Source organism: Triturus cristatus, chromosome 8 (assembly GCF_964204655.1).
Source record: "Triturus cristatus chromosome 8, aTriCri1.1, whole genome shotgun sequence".
NCBI lineage: Eukaryota > Metazoa > Chordata > Amphibia > Caudata > Salamandridae > Triturus > Triturus cristatus.
In genome coordinates this window covers 275,063,616-275,088,111 of record NC_140591.1, presented here as the reverse complement: position 1 = coordinate 275,088,111, position 24,496 = coordinate 275,063,616, and the positions used below count along the sequence as shown (strand labels likewise).

The window sequence follows — 24,496 nt, the reverse complement described above, 5'->3', positions numbered from 1 at the left end:
ATTTGTGTAGCCAGGGTAGGGAAAGAGGCATTTGGGGAGCCAGGGTAGGGAAAGGGGCAGTTGGGGAGCCAGAGTAGGGAAAGGGGCATTTGTGGAGCCAGGGTAGGGACAGGTGTATTTATGGAGCCGGGTTAAGAAAGAGGCATTTGTGGAACCAGGGTAGAAAAAAATGGGCATTTGTGAAACCATGGTAGAAAAAAATGGGCATTTGTGGAGCAAGAGTAGGTAGGGAAAGGTGTATTTGTGGCGTCAGCTACAGGTTGAACCGGTGGGGGGGATGGAGCCTCTGCAAGGGAGCGGCATGGCCCAGGTCACTTATATAGCAGAAGTACACAGCTGTGCCAGGATCCATTCACTTAATGAGCCCTGGGGCAGGAGATCTCAGGTGGCACCGGGCCCACCAGGATCTCTCCCATCTCCACCCCCCACCCCCCCACCTCCAGTCCCACACTCACTTATCCTTAGGATGAGATTCAGTCACACTTCTGAAGCTCATCATTGACCTTCCACTATCGTTCTGAGAATGAATAAAACAATTGGTGGGTAATATAAAAAAAAATGTACTTCTCCATCTATAATCCTCCTTGTGTACAACCTGTTCCTCTCCTACCCAAATTCCTTTAATATTGTTCCGGCACCTTTTACTTTACCCAAAAGGTTCCTATGTTTACTTTTTTAATTTATATATACTTCTTCATTGGATTTTTGTAAAGCTAGATTCCCATGTCTACTCAATGCTTCTTTGTAGAGGTTTGACAATTTAAACCACAAGACAAGTGCAACGAAAATGTGTTAAAAAAGCACACACATTTTTCATGATTTACTCTACAAACAAAATATGTAACACTGTCGTCCACCTTGCTTTAATTCAGGTAAAACGTACACATGGGTTAATTATAAAATTAAGCCTTCAAATTCTTTTCTTTTTTTAAAGTCACTAACATGTACAAAAAAAAAGTTCTGTCATTTACACTTTATGGGTTTTACAATTTTGTTTGCTTGTGCTTTTGCTTTAGTGACCTTTTGCCTCCTTTTCCAGTTATACTGGTCTACTCATCAGCTGCTGCGAAGCCTTAGACCTTTGCTCTACTGACCTCTTTGCCCTTTCGTCTGCCTCTACACATAATCTTTGAGGATTTAACAAAATGCTTTATTACAAACATTGAAGATGACTCCATGTCAAAGTTTCATCTAGGTAGACTGCCTCGACTGAGGGTCATAAGATTTCTACACACACATACATTAACTGCGTTCATATATTCAATAGGCCATAAAGGTCCCCCGATCAGAAACATTGGTTTCTCTAACATTTAGGTCTGACTATTGATTTTGGTGAAAATGATATATTATACAAATATACTAGCATTACAATTGGGTATTTCAGCAAGTCTTCTTCATCCCTGGGTTTGTTATTGTATCATTCACATTTTCTTCTGACCATTACAGTACAGGGCATACAGCCCACATCCTTCAGTGGTTGGTTAATTTTACTGTGAGTGATGGTATTTTACCCTTTCACAATGTGCACATCCGCACACTAAGTCGTTCACTTGAAAGCCAGGGAGTACTAGGGCAATGTAGGCTTTAGGAGACAAAAGAAATTCGCTTTTTTCCCCAAAAAAATATATTGCTGACGGCTCTGCAGCTCCTACAACGTTTTATAGAATCAAAGCAAAACAGAAACTGACAAAGCCTAAAGTATGGCAGTCAATGTCAGACAAATTGGTTTTGCCAATGCTTAAGAAAGGTGGCTCAACATATTGCATCTCCCCCAAGTTGCTAATACTCTCTGAAAGAAGCCGTGGGCGGCTCCCAATTGATGTAGATCTATCCGGAAGATTTCAGTCAGCATCATGAGCTGTGGTTTATTACAGGTTTCCCTAAATCTTTAGCCAGCAGAGTTTTGGATGACTGTGCATGTAATTAGTGAACAGACCGAATACTGTTACTAGGATTACCAGATGCTCTATTTGTTATAGCACAAACCTGGCCCAAGGGCATTAGAGCCTTTAAACAGAACCAGCCTATGTTACTTTTTTGTTTTCTCAGATGCAGGTAGGTTCCGTGATTTGCCCAGTATCACATCATGTTGAGCTGAGACCAGGATTCAAAGCTGGTTCCCCATGTTCCAAGGTCGGCAGCTCTAGCCACTAGGCCAAATCTCACCAAATCAGTAGTGGTCACATACTACAGCCTGGAATTTTAATTTACAAATCATAGTTTTGAGTTTTTAACCTACTGCTTCTAATTAAACAAAATGGTGACTATAATAGGGGGTTGTGGAGGAAATTAAGCATTTTGTTACAATAGCTGTCACTTTAGAAGGATTTGGTCGCTAGCCTACCCCAGACCGGGTAAACACTCATTCAGACTAATTCAATGGAGTGAACCAATTCTGTCATCGCCTCATTTGGACCGCAACATGTGAACTAACAGTACTTTAGTTCATCTTTTTGGCTAGCTTTGTGCTCTGGGTTGCTGCTTAGGCTCACAGTTTTGGCTGTTGGTGGTTTAGGACTGTGCTCACGGTTTTAAGATGGATTTAATTTACGATGCTCATAATGTAGTTAGCCAGAGAAGCGTAGGGTTAGGGCAAAGGTACTAAGGGCCCAGGCCCAGTTGATCAAGCTGGGGGATTCAGGCTCAAGAGATAGGTACATGCCTAGGTTTAGTGGATTATTTTGTCATAAAGGTTGTATTCAAGATTTATCATTGGCATTGCTAGGCTCAGGGGTGGCACTTATACCTATTAGTAACTTATTTACCAATATCCAACACTGAAAGAGTAGCTAAAACAACATTAGTCCAATTCATATCAGCCCAACTTTACGTCCATGTTAATAAACAAACAAATGAAATAAGTCCAAATCCAGCATAGCTGCCAGGCACAGTCCTAAATTAAATTAAAAAACCTTTTCCATCTACACATCCAGCATACTGAAACATTTCCCTATACAAATAAGGCGTGTCCTCTTCTTCAGTTCCCGAAAATCCGAAGCTGAATCTATCCAAAGATATCTAATCAACTGAGAAGAGCCACCCCACCCTCCCTTCCTGCATCACCTCTATGAATTCGTGTACCATGAAGTCTCAGTAGACAATGCTCCTTGCTCCCAGCTAAGCTTGCCATATATAAAGTGTTTTATGTAAAACAAGTGTATGAAACTTCCTACTTTCCTAAAACAAGTTCCATTGCTTTTTTCAAAAAGCATCACACACAGCCTCACAGGATTGAATCCAATCGCAGGTAAAAAAGGAATAAAGAAAAAGAACAATAAATAATACAACAAAAGGCGGAGCAGCAATGCAGGTCTCATCAGGTGTAAACACCCTTCCCCAAAAGCTGGCCGGGTCATACCCCACAGAGTCCTTGTGCCCGATCGATGTTAGGAAGACAGGAAGAGGTCCTCGCTATACAGAGCTCCCATCTCATTGCTACTAACCGTGTTCCGGTCCATTAATCTAGAATTTGTACTCGGAGTTTGGAACTGAGCACCCAGATCTTGGCTTTCTCCACAAATGGGGTTCGATGATTCACCACTCTCACCCTCTGTGCATAACCTGAGACCCTCTATAACCGAGCACACGTGCGCTCCTCTCCCCTACTTTAATAGCCTTCCTGCACATTTCCTCTTTTATCCTTAAATCAAAATGTTCCAAGGCCACTACGCGGGGGTCCTTGGGCCCTCCTGTTGGGAAGCAAAGGCTAATAAGGTCGAGTGCGTCCACCTGTGTGTCCAACCGCCAACACAGAATTCACCGTAGGTGGCTGAGTAAGCAGTACTTAAGTAATTTGAGCCGGTTGTTGAAGGTGGGGCACACCAGCATTCTTTTTTGGGGACCAGAACTTAAGTTTTTCTCTTGAGACTTTCAGCCGGAGCAAGAGAGAAATATACAAAAGTGGAGAAGAAGGAGGAAGAGAAAGATGCAAAACTTTAACAAAGGGAGAAATCAGGGATGAAAAATAGCATAAGGAGTGAGATGAAGGGACAGGGAGTGTATGGTGGTAGATTAAAGAGGCCTAGGGTGGACTGAAGTTTACGCATCCTTGGTATTTTGCACCGTGACATTCAATGGCATGGGCCAGGAGTTCTGAGCAAAACCTTAATATTTTTCAAAATAAGCACCGTGACGTATCCAAACATGAGGGAGGGGTTGTAGGTAGGCTGAGAAATCATAGTATTCCAGTCCAGGGACCACCAAGCCACCCTGTTCATAGTGCAGTTTTAACATTGCTAATTTAATGCTTGTTAAGGCCTTACCCCAGGCCCTTTGTAAATGCTCTCACGTGAATGGAGGTGCCCCGCTTGAAGGCAGATGTCTCACTGACACTAGCATTTCTTAAGAGAAGCTTACGCTTTTGCTAACAACTGCCATTTGTAATCGACCAAATATCATGGTCTCAATCAGGAGGACCATTGGATGTGGTTTCCATGAAGGGCCATACATGTCTGCTGTTTATCCGGCCCACAGAGTGGTCCAAAGTCTCAGTGCTAACCAAACTGTTGTGAAATAAATAAACTTAAGCACTAGAAACAATCCTAAAGCCCCATGGTTTCTAGATTGTAAAATACATATTCAAAGCAGCTCATTCACTGGTCCACATGTAGTCTGTACCCTTGGCAGCTGCATCTGCCCTACAAAACACCCCTTCACCTACAAAGCTCAAGCAAAGCATAGTATCGAAAGTAACAGTTCTGAAGAGAATGGCACCACAAAATCACATTTCACGTAGAAGTCGTCGGTCCATGCTTGGCTGATATGGAAAATATTTTGGCGATCATCAAGAGCTAAGAGCAACGTTTCCTGGACACATGGAATTATAATTTTTGGGATGGAGTGACGCGTGGCACTGGGTCAGCGGAGGAACGAAAGGAAGTTGTATGTGCGATTGTAGTAACAAACACCCGACCAGGTTGTTTGGGGCCTCTTGGCAAATGACACCGACCAAGAGATATCAAGAAGGCCAAGTCAGCAGGAGCCGGATGTTGAACTTTCCACCAGGTCCTATGCTGAGCAGGTCACACTTCTCCCCTGTGCAACTGTCTCTGCACAGATGGGAAAGGAAGCAAGCTAGGGGAACGTGGAGGATGCCTGGGAACATGTATTCATCTCTTTGGGCATCACGATGCATAAATGCAAAAGGACTAGGATGTCAAACAGAAAACCCGGTGGCTCACAAGTCTAAAGTTCCATAATTCTATAACACAGGACACTGCAGATGAAAGAAGAAATGAAGAGTAAGAGCTCAGTCACACTTTGGACGAGCTGAAGAAGAATCAAACTTCCAATGGAAAGAGAGTTGAGGGCACCCAAGGAGCACTGCTCATAGTTATTATAGGATTGGAAAGCTCATAGGAAGCACCAAATTACCAAGATTGTGTAAATCAAGTGAGGAAAAACACTACAAGTTGGAGAACGCATACACAGCCAACCCTAAAAGTCAAAAAGGATCGTTGAACGTAACAGAATACCAGTTCTGCAATGTAAGTCACAGGTGCCTTACCACGATTTGAGATCTTAAGTAAGGCCCAGTGGTATGAAACCGGTGAAGTCAGGCGAGATCCTACTGTGGAGGTGCGTAGAAGCGTTTTGCAGGGACAGTTCCGTGGAAATTTGCAAGGCTGCGATGCCTGTGTTAGCGTTGACGCTGCTGTGGGCGAGGGGCTTACAATACTAAGTCCTACATCAAAGATGCATATCGCACCAGCAGGATTCTAAGAAGTTGTGAAGCTTGCAATGTGGGGTCCTGCATCGTCACCGAGGATGACGTCGACAAGGGGCTTCCGATGCAATGGCGGCCTTGAAGATGCGTCACACAGCGATGGTTCCGATTAGGCTGCGGGCTGCACCATGATACACGATTGCCTACTTTGGAGGCAGGATTGTTTTTGTGCAGGAAGGTGCACCTTCCTGCACAAATACAATAGTTAGAGGTGTTTTCCTCTTTCTGAGTGTGATGCAGAACGCAGCACAACGAGGAGAAATAAAGATATTTCTTCTCATTGCGCCTCTATCAGGAAGGCATACAATTTTGATGCATTCTCAGGTTTACTATTCTTCGTAAATCTTGGAATGAGGCAAAAAGCATGGATGGATGCGTGGGAACACGCACGCTCCACCCATGTAATGCCTTCCCAGCGCACAGCGACGCAAGGCAGTAATTTGCGCTGCCTTGTAGTACTATGGATTTACCAAGCCACACAAGGTGGTGGTGTGTGGATTTTTAAATCTGACGTTAGAATTGCATTGCCCTTGAGTCACCCTGTTTGATGCAAGGGCAACGCAATCCTTTGATACATCTGGGCCATAATGACCAAGTAAAGAATAAAAAGATAAGCACGTAAGTCAGGATGCATTTATTGGTCAACAAATCTACAGACATAAACCTGCAAGTAGACCATCTGGTTCTTTTCTATAGCATACACTACAAGCTGAATATTCCCATGTCAGTATTATTTTTTCTTTTTACTCAAACGCTATTACTTGTTTTATTAAACTTTAAAGGATGAAAGGGGGAGTAAGGCCCAGAGGGTTTTAATTGTAACCTACAATCTATTTATTATTCGCCGAGGACCAGAGGATACTAATCTTTCCAGCTACTGTCAGCAGGAATGATAAATTAAATCAGCGCTTCCTGAAAGCCTCATAGGGTAGTAGAGTGACCACTGACTGAACAGAAAAGATGCTTACTGTTTGCATACTGTGAGGCGAGGGATAGAACGTAGAGTAGCATACCTGATAATGTGTACTGCAGATGTAAGAGGCGAGACATGCTAAGGGCTTGAACAACCTCCTGCCACCAAACGTATACATACACTACACCCCTGTCTGAACTGCCACTAGTGGTTCTGTAATGTAAACATCCACCACCTACTACTGAGCCATCAGACAGTCCGGAAAACGCTTCTAAATTCTTTGGCTCCATAATTTTAACATCCTACTTCAGGCACAAATCTCCTGCAGCCACAGACATCTTGCAGCTACATACTCTATAAATACCCATTAGCCTCAGACTCTTTCACGTAAAGATTTAAATCGTTGCAATCTGCCTGCAGCTGAAAGTAACGTGGATGGTCACCTACAGCTTCCTAGCAGCAAAAACACCTTCTGAAGGAACAGACGACCCCTAAAGCGACCATGTGTGAAATTACTTTATTGACTTAATTTAAGTCATAAAAGCGACCATTTAATACAAGGAGGCATATAACCCTTGCTGTGTAGACCACATGGAGGTACATAGGGCGCTCTGCGGCCACAGTCAACTGAAACTTAGAAATCGCATGCAACCAGAAATTCAATCCTTGGATTTTATGCAGCATAAATGCATGAGGAATGTACTGTTTATTTAATTTTGTAAATAGAATAATTCGAATAAACGCTTGCATCAGTAATCTTGTATCAACAACGTTTCCTTAACTCACGACTCGCCCCCACTTTTGCCAAAAGCATGTGAACTGCTTCAGTACAATTAAGAAAGCAAGGACACGCCGTTCCACAAAGATCCCGCCCAATTCCATCTCTGAACACAACAACGTTCCTCCTACGGACATAAATGTAACACAGCTTTGGCGGCAGCCCCTTGACCCCCTACATTTAGAACCTGCACCCCTGAACCCTTTGCATTCACAACCTGCTCTTGCAGGAACAACGACCATCTTATGGCAGAGATAGCACCTGCGAGATCAAACAGCGCTCTACAGGCTGTTAAGGGCAAGTCTTGCAGGATGTCAGGGTCTGCCAGAGCCCCATCCCCACAGAAAGTATTGATGACACTTGTACTGACCTGCAGCGATCGCCTTACCGGCGAATTTAGGCTTCGGAGGGTGGCCATGCTGACTTCGGGTTGCAGTGCGAAACCCCACTGACAGCCACTCACTCGGTGAACAACCCAGCTAAAACGTAGCCAAAGATGCCTCCCTCAATCCGACCAATGACAGTATCCTAGTGGAAATTAACCAATAGAACGTTGAAGTGGGCGGGCTGAGTTTCGACAGTGACCAGGTTGAAAGAAGGTCAAAACCAGCTTCTATGTTATCGGGGCAGACACGCCTCCCTTTGGCCACGCCCCTCCCGAAGAAATGAGTTGTTTACCCACACCTAAAATGGGCGAGCGTTGTTCCACCTAGCAAGGACTGATAACCGCGGTCTAGCATTTAGCCTGGAAGACGACCAATCATGCATATAGACTTGCATACAACCATTCATAGTCAAGGTCGAAAGACTCAGCGAATTGCAAAGCGCGAGGCTCGCTTTCCCAGCTGAACTTGGAAGGGCGATTGTATGGAATAGATGACACGGGCTCGCGAACAAATTTTTTTTAATCACTGTGCAGCTTGTTACTAAGACCTTTAGAGGCCGGGCGCCAAATGAAAATGTGCCTGGAAGGTTGTTTTCAGGATCGCCCAGAAAATAAACATTTACATTGTAACTAATTTGGGAGCACAGTTCGAAAACCAGAGCAAGTGGCGACCATATCCGCAAAGTGTATGCTGACTTATACATCGCTTAAACTAGTAGTACTACACGAAACGATAACAAACAGCAACGATCCTCCACTTTACAATTAAAACAACCGGTAAAAGCAAGACCATATATATCAACTGGGACTAGTGCATAACCATGCCTGTGCAGGTTAATGCAGTTCTTATTACCATGGCGGATGGCGCATTCAGAAACTTCAAGTCTCACTCATTCAAAGTCAGATTCGCGCATTTGCAGTTGGGCGGAGCTCTCATTCGCAGCAGGTTAAATGTCAAACCTGGAGAGAAGGCCTAGAACCTGGACCTTAAATGCTGCTCAGTTCAGATCTCTGCATGTGTATCTGAGACTTTTCTTGCATTCAAGGACTTTTGTGTTAAAATCCAGCATGTTCACCATAATTACAAATATTGGGGGAGGGCTATTTGGTTTCTGCAATTCTATTACAGGACCGGTCACCGGAGGCTTCGGATTATGCTATCTCCTTCTTTACTGCGTAAAATCACAGCAGCCAATAAACATACAATTTAGTATAAACAAACTACATTGTCCATGTTACTTTGCGCCAGCCACACCTCCTTAGCCCTCCATAAGAGCCCTGGTCACTGTCCCAGCCTCCTCTTTCTTTGCTGCTCACAGCAAGAGATAAGTACCCCTCAGACTAATTTTCAAATAGCTAACTTATTGGGTTGCCAGATTAGACGTAGCGCGCTGCGCTTGGCTGTATAGGTTGCTGTTTAGATATAATTATATGTAGGTAGTCACACAGTTCTTGAGAAACAGCGATTGACTCGGCGCTTCGCGCCGCAGGCGGGAGGTCTGCTCCGATTCCATGTTGCGAGATTGTTTCTGTTGTAGCGCGCCCTCGGCGCGATGTACCACACCGCTGCGCGGTGATAAAAAGGACCATCTTCGGTCTCAGCGCCTCAAGCGCCGGTGCCAGGGCTTCCCGTATCGCCCGTAAGCACCGCAAGAGCCGGGTGGTTTCCGGCCGACGTGTGCAGCTCACGCGACGCCCATTGGGCTAGATTTGGGCTTCTTTTTGGCTCGTGTTGGGCTGCACACGCCGGCATCGGCTCCTTTATCGTTTTTTGAACGCGTTTTCGCTCCGAGTTACATTTCAGGAAGGACACCTGACCGGCTGTAATAGGAGTCGCCCTAAGGAGTGTGCAAACGCTCCTAATACATCTTTCTTTCGGCTCTGACGCCTTATTAGGATGCAATAATTACTGACTACAGCTTTGCTGAGGGGGCTTGGTACAAAATTCAACTTGTGTGCACATGGGCTGCCCCCCCCTTACTCCTCCATTATATATATATATATCTTCTAGCAGTTGGTGTGACTTGAGTCAATTGCTCTAATCATGGATGAGTGGGTACGCTATGAAGATGAGGAGGATGTCTATTATGAGGGACATCAGGAGACTGTCCTTGAGGATAATATAGTAGAGGCTCTGGACGCCTCGGTCCAATCCTCTGTGAACAGGGCCCTGGAGACTACAGTACCCTCTACTGTACAACAAGCATTGGCAGCTGCACTGAAACCAATTACCAAGCAGCTAGAGAGTTTTGCCAAGCGCCACGGTTTCACTAAGGACAAGCGTAATGTGCACCTGGATACTGAGGTAGTCAAAGTGCGCCGCTGGCCTGGCCGCATGCCACGACCCTGGACTCACTTCCCCCACCTTCAGGTGGCGACCACGAGTACTCCACTGGGGGCAAGGCAAAGAGCAAGCAGAAAGTCTACGTGGACACCGATACCACTAATACCAATACCGACACTAACACAACGGACGAGGAGACCCCTCCCAAGAAGAAGGCCAAGAGAGTGGCTTCTTCGCCTTCGGAGACTCTATCTAATACCCCTTTCACCTTCAATCCTAGCAAAATAGTCCACCCTAGATCTACTGACTGGGCTCCGGCACCCGAAGTCATTGAATATTTGCATGAGAATATTCGCAAAGGGTTTGATAAGCAAGTCCGAAATCGACTCAGGTCGGAATGCCCTCGGCCAGATCTACCTGATAAGGTCGCGGAAACTCCTGAGATAGACGTAAGTTTGCTTACGTTTTTGAACAAATTCGCCAGAGATCCCAAAAAAGGGTTAGACCGAGCCTGGAGAGGGTGTCAAGATAAACTCCTTGACGTTGTGGGTCCCCTCGCAAAGATACTGGAAATGACCTTAGTGGCCAAAGAGTCAGCGACTCCAGTGGATCCGGACATCCTCGCCGGGTGGACACAGAGGGCCATTTGCCTGCTCGGCAATGCCAACTGTGCCATATTAACAGAAATACGTAAGTCTCTGCTTATGCGTATGGACACTAATCTTACCAATCTGGCAGCTGCTGAACCCGGACCTCTTGCAGAGGGTAACTTATTTGGAGACCGGTTCGAGAAGGATGTGTCAAAGTACATAGGGACTTTCACATCCCTTGATAAAGCTCAATCAGGAATAAAAAGGGTGTTTACGCAAGGCCTTTTCAACAGGGCCGGACGAGGTAGGGGACGCTCGTCAGGCCGTTTCTCCAATCAAGGTCCCCCCAGAGGTGATTTCGGTCGTGGAAGAGGTGAATGGGACTCTACTAGAGGGGGAACCTTCTACCCCACCCGTCGCCGCTTCAACAAGCGCAGATTCCACAGAGGTGGCAACAGAGCAGGCTTCCAAGCACAGAGTTCAACAGGTGAGTGTGCCAGATTTGTCTCTTTTGCCATTGGGGGGTCGCACTCAATATTTCCTACACAATTGGCGCACCCTTACTCAGGATGCGTGGGTGCTTCAGACGGTTCAAGGATTCCAACTGGAATTTTACGAACCACCCTGTCAGGACACGTTCCCGAGACCTCTCCATTTTTCCCAACAAGAATGCAACTTTATAGACAAAGAAATTGAAGAATTGCTGCAAAAACACGCAATAGCTTTATGCAACAACAAGCCTCACGGTTTTTGCAGCAATATTTTCCTGGTGCAGAAGAAGGGTGGTGGCCACAGACTGGTCCTGAATTTGAGGGAATTCAACCATTACCTCGTGTACAAGCACTTCATAATGGAGGGGATTCACCTTTTGGCGGATCTGTTGAAACCAGGGGATTGGCTAGTCAGACTGGATCTCAAGGATGCCTACCTGTCCATTCCCATTTTCCCTCCACACCGCCACTTAATGCAATTTCAATGGAAAGGTCGGTGGTTCGAGTATTTGGCCCTTTCTTTCGGGCTTTCCTCGGCTCCTTGGTGCTTCACCAAGGTGATGAAGCCGGTGGTCGCGCATTTACGGGAGCAAGGGGTGCGCATGATTATTTACCTGGACGATTCTAATCATGGCCCACAGTCCAGCGCTAGTATCGCAGCACCTTCAAATGACGATCTCTCTTTTGCAGAGCCTGGGGTTTGTAATCAATCAGGCCAAATTGGCTCTGATACCGTCAAGGACGACGGAGTTTCTGGGCTTTGTGATAGACTCCCAGAAGGCTCAATTGCATCTTCCCAAAGCGAAACTCAGGGATTTGAAGAAAGAGATAGTGGCGATGTTAGCCAAACAGATGATTTCACTCAGGGTCATCGCCAGAGTAGTGGGGTTATTGGCATCGTCCATTCAGGCGATTTTCCCGGGACCACTGCATTACAGGGCTTTACAGAGACTCAAAATTCAACACCTACAGAAGGGTCTGGCTTACACAGACCTGGTCCCACTCTCGCAGGAAGTAAGGGACGAGATGCAATGGTGGCTGGGCCACGTAGAAGCGTGTAACGGAAGAGCCATTTTCGGCTCCCTGCCAGAGGTTGTTATCGAGTCCGACGCCAGTCGTTGGGGTTGGGGAGCGCATTGCGGCGATATTTACACAGGCGGAAGGTGGTCTCCCCAAGAGTTATCACTACACATAAATTGTCTGGAACTCCTAGCGGGTTCCTTTGCGATTCGAACTCTGTCCCCCAAGCAAACCGCCTGCTGCATCCTCCTAAGGATGGACAATGTGTCGGCAGTGAGGTACATAAACAAGTTGGGAGGAACAAGATCATCCCTGTTGGTGGAGATTGCCAAAGACTTCTGGCATTATTGCCTGAGCCACCAGATAACGGTGATAGCGGAATATATTCCAGGACAATCCAACCTCATAGCGGACTGGAATTCCAGACATCTCAGGGATTACAGCGATTGGAGATTACTGCCGAGCATATTCCAATGGCTGCAGGAAATTTGGGGCCCGTGTCAGACGGACCTTTTTGCTTCCAGGCTGAATCGGCAACTTCCCAACTTCTTCAGTTGGAGGCCGGATCCAGTAGCGAACGCAACAGATGCGTTCCTTCAGGATTGGTCAGGACCAGTGAATTATGCGTTCCCGCCTTTCCTTCTCATTCCGAGTGACCTCTCATATTCTCATGCAACAGGCGGAGGTGATTTTGGTGACGCCACGGTGGAGATCGCAGCCATGGTTCCTGATATTATTGGAAATGAGCTGCGATCTCCCCAGGAGGCTCCCTTGGTCGGAGTCTCTTCTCCTGGGACCTCACGGGGAACGGCATCCTCTGATCATATCGGAGCGGTTGTCGCTGATGGCATGGCGAATTTCCGGCAGCAGTGGGAAATTCGGAGACAGCTTCAGATTTCATCAAGCAAGCGTGGGCGCCTTCCACCAGGAAGTGATACTCTTCAGCCTGGACAGGCTGAATGGGTTGGTGCGTGGAACGAAATCTGGATCCCGTGGGGGCAGGATTACCCAATATTGTAAATTTTCTTTCTGAGAAAGCAGCAAGTGGTTTGGCTTATCGATCTGGAAATAACTTTAGATCGGCCATTTCGGCGGGGCATACCCGGTGGATGGGAAATGGTTGGGTATGCACCCTATGATTTGTAAACTTCTTAAAGGTATACGAATAGCGAATCCCCCCAAACCCAAATACTCAGGTTTATGGGATGTATCTTTAGTCATTTCTCTTTTCAATAGCTGGCCGGTGAATAGTCTGTTATCAAGAAAACAGTTGTTTGCGAAGTTAGCGATGCTTCTATGCTTGTCAGTTTGAAGACATTCATCGGATGTGCGGGCACTGGAGATTACAGGTAGAGTATTTACTCCTGAAGGAGTTTCTTTTACCATTACGGGCCATACCAAGACACTTTCCAGACATATTGAGTATAATGCTTTCCCTAGCAATGAGAAATTATGTGTTGTCCAATGCTTGAAAACCTATGAGGATTGTACTCGATCATTGAGGCCTGAGGGCTCTACTCAACTTTTGCTTGCATTGCAAAAACCTTTTAAACCAGTGTCTGCGGCAACCATAGCCAGATGGCTTCGCTATATCATGAAAGAAGCTGGTGTTGATACTCAAATGTTTGGTGCACATTCTGTGCGTGGTGCCATGGCATCAAAGTCATTTTTGTTAGGTTCTAGTATTCAGGACATTATGCGTTGTGCTGATTGGTCATCTGAATCAACGTTCAAGCAATTTTATTATAAGCCGGTGGGAGACATAACATCTGTTGTTTTTAATAAGCGTTAAACTAGCATAATCCGAAGCCTCCAGTCCTGTAATAGAATCAAAAATTAGCTAGCATTCGCGCCAAGAATTTTCAATTCTATTAAGGACACGGAGCCGAGGATTATCCCACCCGGCTATGTTACAATATGATTGTTAATGCTTACCCACCCGTTGATATTGTACTTAATTATGGTAACACGCAGAAATTACGGGTTGTTCATGTTTGGTTTTCCTAGGTGCAGACAAGAAGTCTGAATAAAAGATTTCTTCAAGTTGAAGCCTTTCGGTGGAATTTGGTTTCCTGTTAACTTCCATGTTGGAGGATGTTCGTGAAATATTATGGACTTAGTGGACTTCTACACAGTTCAAGCAAAGAAAGAGGAGGCTGGGACAGTGACCAGGGCTCTTATGGAGGGCTAAGGAGGCGTGGCTGGCGCAAAGTAACATGGACAATGTAGTTTGTTTATACTAAATTGTATGTTTATTGGCTGCTGTGATTTTACGCAGAAGGAGATAGCATAATCCTCGCCTCCGTGTACTTAATAGAATTGAAAATTCTTGGCGCGAATGCTAGCTAATTTTGGATTCTTCATATGCTTGTGTGACAAACCACTTTACACTACTTCTTTGTAAACGTCTTTGGATACCAATTAGAGAATAAAGTTGAAGACGCTCACCTAGACTCATAAAATACACTAATCCTTACGTAATCCTTACGAATCAAATACACATCTGAACTCAAGCAGAAACAAGCACTGGCAAAGCCAACAAGTCTGGCATAAGCTGCCAGCCTTTTGCCAATGCTTATTTTTTTTGTCAAGGTTTTTGTAAAACTTTATTGTCGGGGGAGCTGCCAGGCCCTCACCAATATAAGAAAATTAAAACATGGGCTAAAAGCAAAAATAGTTGTTGGTCTCATAAAGCACACATTACCATATTTCTCCCTGGCACTGAAGGGAACTACCTTGTGTGTGGATGTGCTGGTTGTGAATGAGCAGAATACCGTCACTCAAAGTGAAGTTAGCCAGTGGCTGAAGTGGGGGTACCCCGTTGCCCCATGCTTTATGCTAGAGTGGGCAGAAGAAGAACGTGAAGGACACAACACCAGATCAATGACTGAAAAGGAATGGATCAAATTCCCTATAAGTAAGGATATTATGTGTGTAATTTTAGTAAAATCAAAAGGTCTTAGCTAACCCCAGATCTAAAAATATCTGCTGGTGGTTCTGTGTAATTTTAGTAAAATCAAAAGGTCTTAGCTAACCACAGATCTAAAAATATCTGCTGATGGTTCCCAAACACAAACACAAATGCAGCAAGAGCTTTTACCACTGTTATGCACTACGTGAAACAGACTAAAAACTTATATTAGTGAATTCAACGTTGGTATCCCCGCGACAAGTCTGAACAATAACTAAGAGCACTACTTGCTTGATGTCCGCAATACTCTAGGGGATTTCCCATCAATTACTAATGAAAACAACACTGAGGGAATAGTATAGTGAAGTATTTCCTGAAAAATATTACATTACTTTTTTGAAGCATGGTACCTTGTGTCTTCGCTTTTGGTTATGGGTTGTCCTCTTCCCGCATGTTTTTATTTTACATACACTTTACGTTAGTAAAAATATTGGCCCTTAAATATCTAACCCACATTTAGCTTAATTCTGCCTTTGACCACCTTTTGTTGACCCTTTTACAAATACTATGACTTTGTACGCTCACAGCAGCATGAACACGCTGTTATCTAAGGTGTCAACGGTCCCAGTAATCTTCTTGACGTAAAAATACGAGAAGACTTGGAAGTCTGATACAAGTTTCTTTTGCAAAAAGCAGATTCTACTAGTTTGTGCAATACTCACTTTGTTTTGCCAACTTCAGAACGAGGTTACACTCATTAGAGTGGCTGGGCTAAAATGTGCAATGTACAACACATGAAAGCAAAATAGCAGTTCATTTAAAATATGTGTAAGTGAGCTTCAAGCAGGCATAAAAACAAAATCCTAATTATTAATACAAACAGTGTGATATGTGTGCATATGTTAATACAAACAGTAGGATATATGTAAATTCTACATTCTCAAGTCCCATTTTTGCACCAGGAGGCGAAGCCCTTGCAACAACTCAATAGCATAAAATCAGATCATTTGAGTCTTTGAACACTTCATTGTCACATCCTTCATCAACTTCTAAAATATCTAGTGAATACGCATGTGGGAACACCTGTATTGCTGCAACCACATTAGATGATGCACAAACACAAGTTAATCAGAATGTATAGTGTTATTACAACAAGAAGGACTGCAAGCATTATTTTGAAAATCTCCTTTCCACGGTTCCCAATTATCCCCGATAACCAAGACCGGATGCCACTCATGTTAAAGTATGGACAATTTGAATCTTGTGTAATTTCTTCACACTATCCTTAATGTCATCTATCTGTTCATGAATACTAAAGGTTGTATTGGAGAAAACGTTCGCTCAGACCACCCCACTTTGGCTACATAGATATAATATAAGGCCATTCTATTCTGCAAGAGCATGGTCTTCTGGGTATCTAACTGATCTGATATGGAACTTAAGGAAAATGTAGGTGGCATTAGCTACTTCTTCCAGTATCTGAGCATTGTGTCTAGTCTCTTGGATGGCCTGACATACACCATAGTTGGTGAATAGGATGGAAAATAATCTGTTCATTTCAGAGACCTCACATTGCCTCTGCTGTTGCTGGAAAGGTTGAACATCAGAGTATCTGATAGTGCGGATAATGTAGCCAGGATAAATGACCCAGCACATTCTTGAAAAAAGCCATGAATAGGCGTTCTTTGCATAGATGAAGCTTGCACAGTCTCTTTGACATCAATGCTTGTGAAACACCAAGCCAGTAGGAAGATGATGTTCAAAAGGGGTTCCTACCTAATGAATGGTCTCTACAACAATGTCACGCTCCCTTTGGCTCACAGAGTCATTCCTGTTAGTTGTTTCTCGTCGTTCACAGAACTGCCTCCTTTCCGATAAACCAAATGAGCAACATCAGGTTCATTGCGACAAGTGGAATTATTGTAATCTTTAATGCTATACAAAGACTATCAGGTGGTCCTGGCATATTCAAGCAGTTTGTGCCTGTGATAGAACAGTTCAAGGCAAGTTTACGTTTTTACTAGGCGGTGCTCCAATCAAAGGTACACCCTCTATGACATTGGTGGGCAAGTGCGTGGTCATTCAACATGAGGAAATATAAATTGTTTAGATATATTTCTCAAGCACCAACAGGGAGGAGTTATTTTCATATACAGAGCAGCGACTCTGCCCAAGGACAATTGCTGTACAGTTAGGTTTCTTGAGAACTCCCCATTCCTAAGCAATGAAGTATCGCAGCAAGTGCCAGAGAGAGACTGAGGGCATCATTAAAGATAGCAGGCCAGACACACAAAGGGATCCAGTGTCCAGGAGATGGCTGCTTTCCTTGGACAGAGGTGGGAACGATGAGGGGTGAAAGGTGCAGCATTGTCCAGCTGTGGTGGTGCAGACAAGGAAAGTGGGCACTGGCAATCTGACCAATCGACAGGCCTCAGGGCAGCAACAGGAACAGATGTGGCAGAGGGTCCTAGCCCAAGGCTTGATGCAGATCCAGAAGGGGGCAGTGGTGGGCAGGTTATGTTATGTTATGTTAATTTATATTTGTATAGCACGCAATCACCAACGGTCTCAGCACTTATGAGAGAATAGCTAAGCCCTACCAGCAGTTATCTGTCAGTGCGCCTACCTGGTCAGAGCATATCTTGTCCCCAGGCTTGTGTGAACAACAGGGTCTGAAGCAGGTGTCTCAGGAAGGTTCAGCACGCTTGCACTGGGAGGGGCGGATCCACACTGACACTCCATGTCACATGACGGCTGTGTCGGTGATGAGCAGCACCTGATAGGGGCCACATCAGTGTGGTTACAGAGTGATATTTGTCTGATGAATGTGGGTGTAGATTCAATTGTTGGGCTGGATGAGATGGCAGACTTCAGTTGCAGACTCAGGTAAGGCAGCTTGAATGGAGAACGGAAACTGTAAGGACAGCATATAAGCTTTATGCAGTATTAGAATACAGCAGCATCATTCAATTGTAGGTCTAATTTAGAAGCTGAGATGGGTGGGTTTGAAGATAACATAATAGGGTGTCCCATAACTATCTCATTGGGGCCCAGTCTGTTTTTCTTAGATGGTATGGCCCTGATGGACAACAAGCTAGGGGCAACGCAACAGGCCATTTTAATTGTAATTCAGACCATATGTTTGCTCGCTTTTCTTTAAGTCTACCTTGGTTTAGTTCTGCTTTGTCAACTGACTCCAGGTGATAGGTGCAGTGGAAGCGATGATCAATCCCTAAAGCTTTACAAATCTCCTGCACTACAGATTAAATTAAATGTGTTCCTTAGTTGCTCGAGAGGCAACTTGAGATTCCAAATCGTGGAATAAAGTCACTAAGTAAGCACTTTGCATCCGTAATGGCATCTGCTCTTACACATGGATAAGCTACCACCCACCCTGAAAACATACAATCACCAGCACATAAGAATGAGTGTACAAAGAGGCCCCACAGCGGAGGGTGAGCAGTGGTGGTGGTCTTAATCCCTTTCCCAGTTTTGTGGGGCTGGCAAGTAGTACAGGAATGGCAATAATGATGTGTGACAGCAGAAAATATGGGTGCTTCCAATTGGGTTCCGGAGGCACATATCATGCCATGCCTACCAACATGGGCAGTTTCATGATAGAACGGTGCAAGGTTGGGGACTAGAACTTCGATGTGACCACACACTTCGAACTGCCTCTCCACTCTTCTTCCAGGTCCCTAGTACACTTCTGCTTAATTCAATACTGTTTCTCAGTCTCAAAAGATCACTTTTGCAACAGACACAACTCTTTTAGGGAGGGCATGTGAACACAATTGGTCTGGACAACATATCCAGCAGCATCATTCGCTTGTGCTAAAGCAGCCTACCTAGCAGCTGAATCAGAAAGAGATATCCCTCAGGAAATTTATATTGGCGGGCAGCAACACAGTTCACTGCAGCGACTTTTTGTGGCAACAATAAAGCCGTCAACAATTGTTTCACAACCATGCTGTTCTTAATGAGGGCACCAGCAGATATAAAGAATCCTCTCCGGATCCAGAGAAGTCCAAAGTCACACATGACTCCAAACAGATAGATATAAAGACAGATAGATATGAAGACAGATATGAAAAATGCTCTCAGCATCCAGAAGAGTTCCAACTCAGACATGACTTCAAATTCATGCTTTGGGTCCATTAACACAGTAATAATCTTTTTCTTGGCCTGGACACAGACTTGGGTGAGTGCAATGAGTTTGGCCATTTGGGCAGACTTTACATTGGACATACGGCAGCTTACAATACATTGATATACAGTACATACCTGCAACGATTGCACCTTTGTCATTTCTGAGGTGTGAACCATCCACAAAATACACCAAATCACAGTTTGATATGTGTGCGTCTGTGAGGTCCATATAGGCCTAAGTTACCAAGAGAATCGCAAGGTTCTCCTTACTCAGGTGGGCATGAGAGATGCCAGATTCAAAGTGGGAAGTGGACAAGGGTAATATGAGAGGCAGATAACAACAATATTTCGTATCAGGACAATGCAACAGTGGAAAGGTGTTGTGTTTTTATGGGGAGGAGAAGAGCGATGATAGCATGGGGCACGGCTACAATCAGAGGGATACTTAATACAATGTTTTCAAATGCTTTAACAGGATGGGCAGCAGCGGCTACCAATCAGATACTTGGGGGTATCCCAGCCATGATGTGGCCCAACAGGAAAGAATAATAGGCTACGGGCCTTTTCTGAGCCACACAAACTTAAACCAGCACCCTAATGGAAAAACCATAGTTTTCATAACAGTACACAGTTATGTAATGTTATTTTATGTTATGTTATAGCAATTTCTATAGTGCATAGCTGCCCCGAAATGTGGCTTCCCAGTGCTGGCCTACTACCACATGAGCACAACATAGAACAACGCAGAAAAGACCTATGTTGCAAACAGCCAGGTCTTCAGCTGCTTTTTAAAATGCAGATGATTTTGCGTCTTCTATAGCTGTACTGGCAGGTTATTCCATAAGACCGGTACAATTGTTCTAAAAGAGCGACCTCCCAGTCATACTCTTTTGGTGCGGGGGACAAGAGTCAAATTCAAGTCAGTGGAGTGGAGGGTCCTTGTAGGTATAGATGGCTGCACCAGGGATGTCAAAGTAGGTGTTCCCTGCTTGTTCGTAATCCAATAAGCTATGCACATTGCTTTGAAGTGAGTTTGCTTCTAAATAGGAAGCCAAGTGAAGTTTACACAGGAGCTTGGAGACAGAGCAGAATTTCGGCAGATGGAAAAGAAGTCTATCACCTGCGCTCTGGACAATCTGCAGCCTGTTTGTTACAGATCTCTTGGCACCCAGATAAAGAATGTTGTAGTAGTCTAGTCATGAGATGATTGAAGACTGTACAATCGTTTGCTGGACCGGGTGATGGAAAGAGCCAATAATCGATTTCAGGCTTCTGAGAGTACTGAAACACATGCCCTCTAGTGTCTTGACTTGTGGCTCAAATTAGAGTGTGTCATCAAGCCTGTCAACCAGATTATTTACAGTAGATTTTGACTTGAGAGGAAACCCTAAAACCTTCAGCCACCAATTATCTCCCCAAACCTGAGTTTGCTTCTTGAGCAGGAGAATCTCTGTTTTATTAGCATTCCCCTTCAAGAAATTGGAGTGCATCCACTCTGCAACAGCGGTCATACAGTTCTGAAAGTTGACAGCGCCTTCCATCTATTCCGCTGACAAAGAGACGATAAGTTGGGTATCACCCGATAAGAAACCAGAGACATCCCAAAAGATTTCACTACACCTGCCAACGGCCTGACATAGATGTTAAAGAGGGTGGGACTTAGGGCCGATCCTTGCGAGATGATGTGCTCCAAAGCTCTTTGAAAGTATGTTAAAGGGTGGATATCACTTGGAAAGATTGATTACTTTGAAAGGAGGCAAACCAAGCCCAAAGGTTTGGCATAGTCAGAGAGCCCCAAGACAGGTGCAGAAGTAAGCGTCTTACGTTATCTGCATAAATGCATCTCTAGGCCACTGCAATGGTTCAGGGGTATCTTTTCTGACATAATCTTGCACCGGTTTCACTATTGTGCTTAACCCAGTATCCATTGTCTAAAGTACCTAGCCATACCCAATAAAGTTCATACCTAGGAGATGGTCACTGGATTGGGCAACTTACGAATGGCTTCAATTTGCTCAGATGACAATTGTTGCTCCCTGGCGGAGAGTTCATGTCCAAGATATTATACTTGGCAAAGGCAGAACTGTAGTTTCTCTTTTTAAACCTTATGCCCCTTCCTAGCCAATTCAGTAAGGAGTCAACATTGCAGTGATCATTAGTAACTGATGGCAACAATAAATCATCAGCGTACTGAATCAAGGTAGAGTACTCTGGAAATTGTATGCATCTTTTGTAAAGCTTGGGAAGAGATTGAAAGAGACTTTGTGAATCCTTCTGGGAACCGCCACCACAAAGTTGAGATCCACTGAATGAACACACAAAAAGGATCTGCCTCTGTATGTGAGGATGGAGAAGTGGGCAGACCAGATATCAAACACAGTAAAACACAAGGCATTTTTGGGGATACAAGAAGGTATGGTAAAAGGGCTAGGGACCAAAAGGAAACTAAGGATAGCCATCTGTCACTAAATTGGGTATTTTCTTAGTTTACCATCCAATACACATTGTCATCAATTGACTTCTCATATTCTGTAACAATCTCTGCACACCAGCAGCACTTACACTATCCTGAGCCATCTCCTTGGGCAGGACAGTGCACAAATACTTTTCAAACACATGCCTGTCTAGCTAATCTGCTGGCAACTCACCTTTTTTTGTTTAAAATGTAATATATATTGGTCCAATCCGTTTTCACTGGGCACACATCTGCAACAACATTGAACAATGCACCCTTTGCTGTATTCAGGGCCCGATTATTCCCAGGATCTTGTCTCAGCCTAGCTGACTTTTCAACTTTTCTCTAACTTCACTGGTACTAAACGCAACCATTCATTTACACCAGCCCAGTTTGATCTATGCACCTCAAACATGCTCTGCAACTCGCAACTGGGTTGTGTTTTCTCCATTGTTGTGAAACTGTTTCGTAACTCTCATTAAGTCAGAAGGGTCCTGGGGAAGTGGACGGTGACTCTACCTCTGTGAGCGGGATAGTCTTTTATGGTAAGATAGTTGCCAGTAATGGGTGGGGTCTGCATCACTAGATGCATCACTAGACTTTTCTCTAACTTCACTGGTACTAAACGCAACCATTCATTTACACCAGCCCAGTTTGATCTATGCACCTCAAACATGCTCTGCAACTCGCAACTGGGTTGTGTTTTCTCCATTGTTGTGAAACTGTTTCGTAACTCTCATTAAGTCAGAAGGGTCCTGGGGAAGTGGACGGTGACTCTACCTCTGTGAGCGGGATAGTCTTTTATGGTAAGATAGTTGCCAGTAATGGGTGGGGTCTGCATCACTAGATGGAGAAGATACTGTCCTCTCTCTTTGAATATGGTTTCCAGATAAGCAGTCTGCAGTCTTAACCCCTTGCATGCCCGCCCCTTTCCCCGCCCAGTGCCGCGCTTAACATTAGCGGGCGGAGTTCATGACGAGCTGGACTCGTCATGGGCACAGCGCCACCGCAGCCCATGACGAGTCCAGCTCGTCATGGGCACTGAAGGGGTTAAGCTTTCTCAGGTTGTAGGGGAACTGCGCTCATGGTGGTTTCTGTGCCTAGCTGGGGCTGATCGCACTCTCAGTCTAGACTGCTCCACAGCAGTGGAACCTGCATCATGTCTGGTTGTTTGCATGCTTCTGTCTGGTGCTCCGCTGTCAGTGGCTCGCATTGCAGCACTCACTGGCATGTCACCTTCTTGTGCTACATCAGAAGATGGTTCTGCTAGCGCTGCTACATTTTCAAGTTTATCTGCCGCTGAACCCTCAGCCCCGTTGTCCGGCACGGGGAAACATCCAACTAACATTCCTCGCTGGGGTTCTTGAGGTCCTTCTATTTCTCTTGTGGTTCAGTGATCTGTAGGAATAAATAGGGAGGAGGCGGAGCAGTAGGTGCTCAAGCCCTAACTCTGTCTCTAAGATGACTTATTTGGTATTCCAGTTTCTTCTGGGTCTGTTTCTTACTACAGACTTGGGATTTCTCTTTGTCTCCTCAAGCTACTGTAGACAGAGAGGCCATTGTTCTGCCTCTGATTCTTTCTGAGGATCCTTTAATGTCTTTTGCAAGTTTCTTAATCTCTCCAGGTCAAAGGTACCATGTTCACAGCACCAAGACTGCCCTTCTTAAATCTACAGATGAGATTAGGAGAGGGCTGGACCAGGGCGGTAAGGCTGTGCTGATTTTGCTTGATCTCTCCGCGGACTTCGATACGGTCCACCATGGAGTGCTGATGGACCGTTTGTCGGCTTGCGGAGTAAGGGATAAAGCATGGACTCTTATTAAGTCCTTCCTTTCCGATAGACGTCAGACAGTCGCTTTGGGTGAATTTGTCTCCAAACCTTTCTCCCTCCCCTGTGGGGTTCCTCAGGGATCCTCCCTGAGCCCCACGCTCTTTAATGTTTATGTATCTCCTTTGGCCCCTTTGATTGAGTCTTTCGGCTTCTGTTTAACTTCATGTGCCGAGGATACTCAAATAGTAATCTCTATGCAACCAGGCCAGGAGAGGGCGTCGGGGGAAAGGCTACATGATTGCATGGGAGCAGTGGGAGGTTGGATGACGCAAAATTGCTTAAAGCTTAATACTGGTAAGACAGAGGTGATGCTATTTGGTAATAATGTTAATCTTTGGACTCCTAGTTGTTGGCCTGAGATTATGGGTAATCTTCCAGTTCCTTCCAGAAAAGTCAAAAACTTGGGTGTAATACTGGATGAACATCTCACTATGCAGGATCAAGTGAATGCCGTGGTCTCCTATATTCTTAGGAGTCTTAGGAAGGTGTTACCTCTTTTGCCGGCAGATTGCAAGCTTACAGTGGTTACGGCCTTGATCATGTCACGACTCGACTACTGTAATAGCCTTTATCTGAACATGCAGGAGGACAATCTACGAAAACTTCAAATGCTCCAGAACTCAGCAGCTAGGCTGCTCACGGGAACTTCTAAATTTGCCTCTATTGCCGGCTCAATAAAAAAACTTCATTGGTTGCCGGTAAAGAAGCGAATTCTTTTCAAATCTCTCTATTTAGTTTTCCGTGCACTTCAGGACACAGGTTCACTTCATCTGAAACAACAGTTTCGGTGGTATGTACCGGCAAGACCTTTGCGCTCCCTTGGAGCAAAACTAATTGTACTTCCCACCATAAAGAAAGCTAGATGGGGCGGTAGAAGTTTTGTTGCAGGGGCAGCCAAGGCCTGGAATGAGCTTCCTTTTAGTTTGAAAAACTCTAAGGATCTACTGTCATTTAGGGAAGCGC

At 44.9% G+C, this 24,496-nt stretch overlaps 1 protein-coding gene across 1 annotated transcript in view; it reads right to left on the bottom strand.

Annotated features, from left to right (window-relative positions):
• ACAT1 (acetyl-CoA acetyltransferase 1) overlaps positions 1–8,050 on the bottom strand; it is a 122,894-nt gene extending 114,844 nt beyond the window's left edge. The window contains exon 1 of the mRNA XM_085621510.1: positions 7,787–8,050. Within this exon, the coding sequence (XP_085477636.1) occupies positions 7,787–7,834 (48 nt within the window). The 5' untranslated portion in view covers positions 7,835–8,050. The remainder of the gene's footprint in view (positions 1–7,786) is intronic.
• Between the last annotated feature and the right edge of the window lie 16,446 nt (positions 8,051–24,496).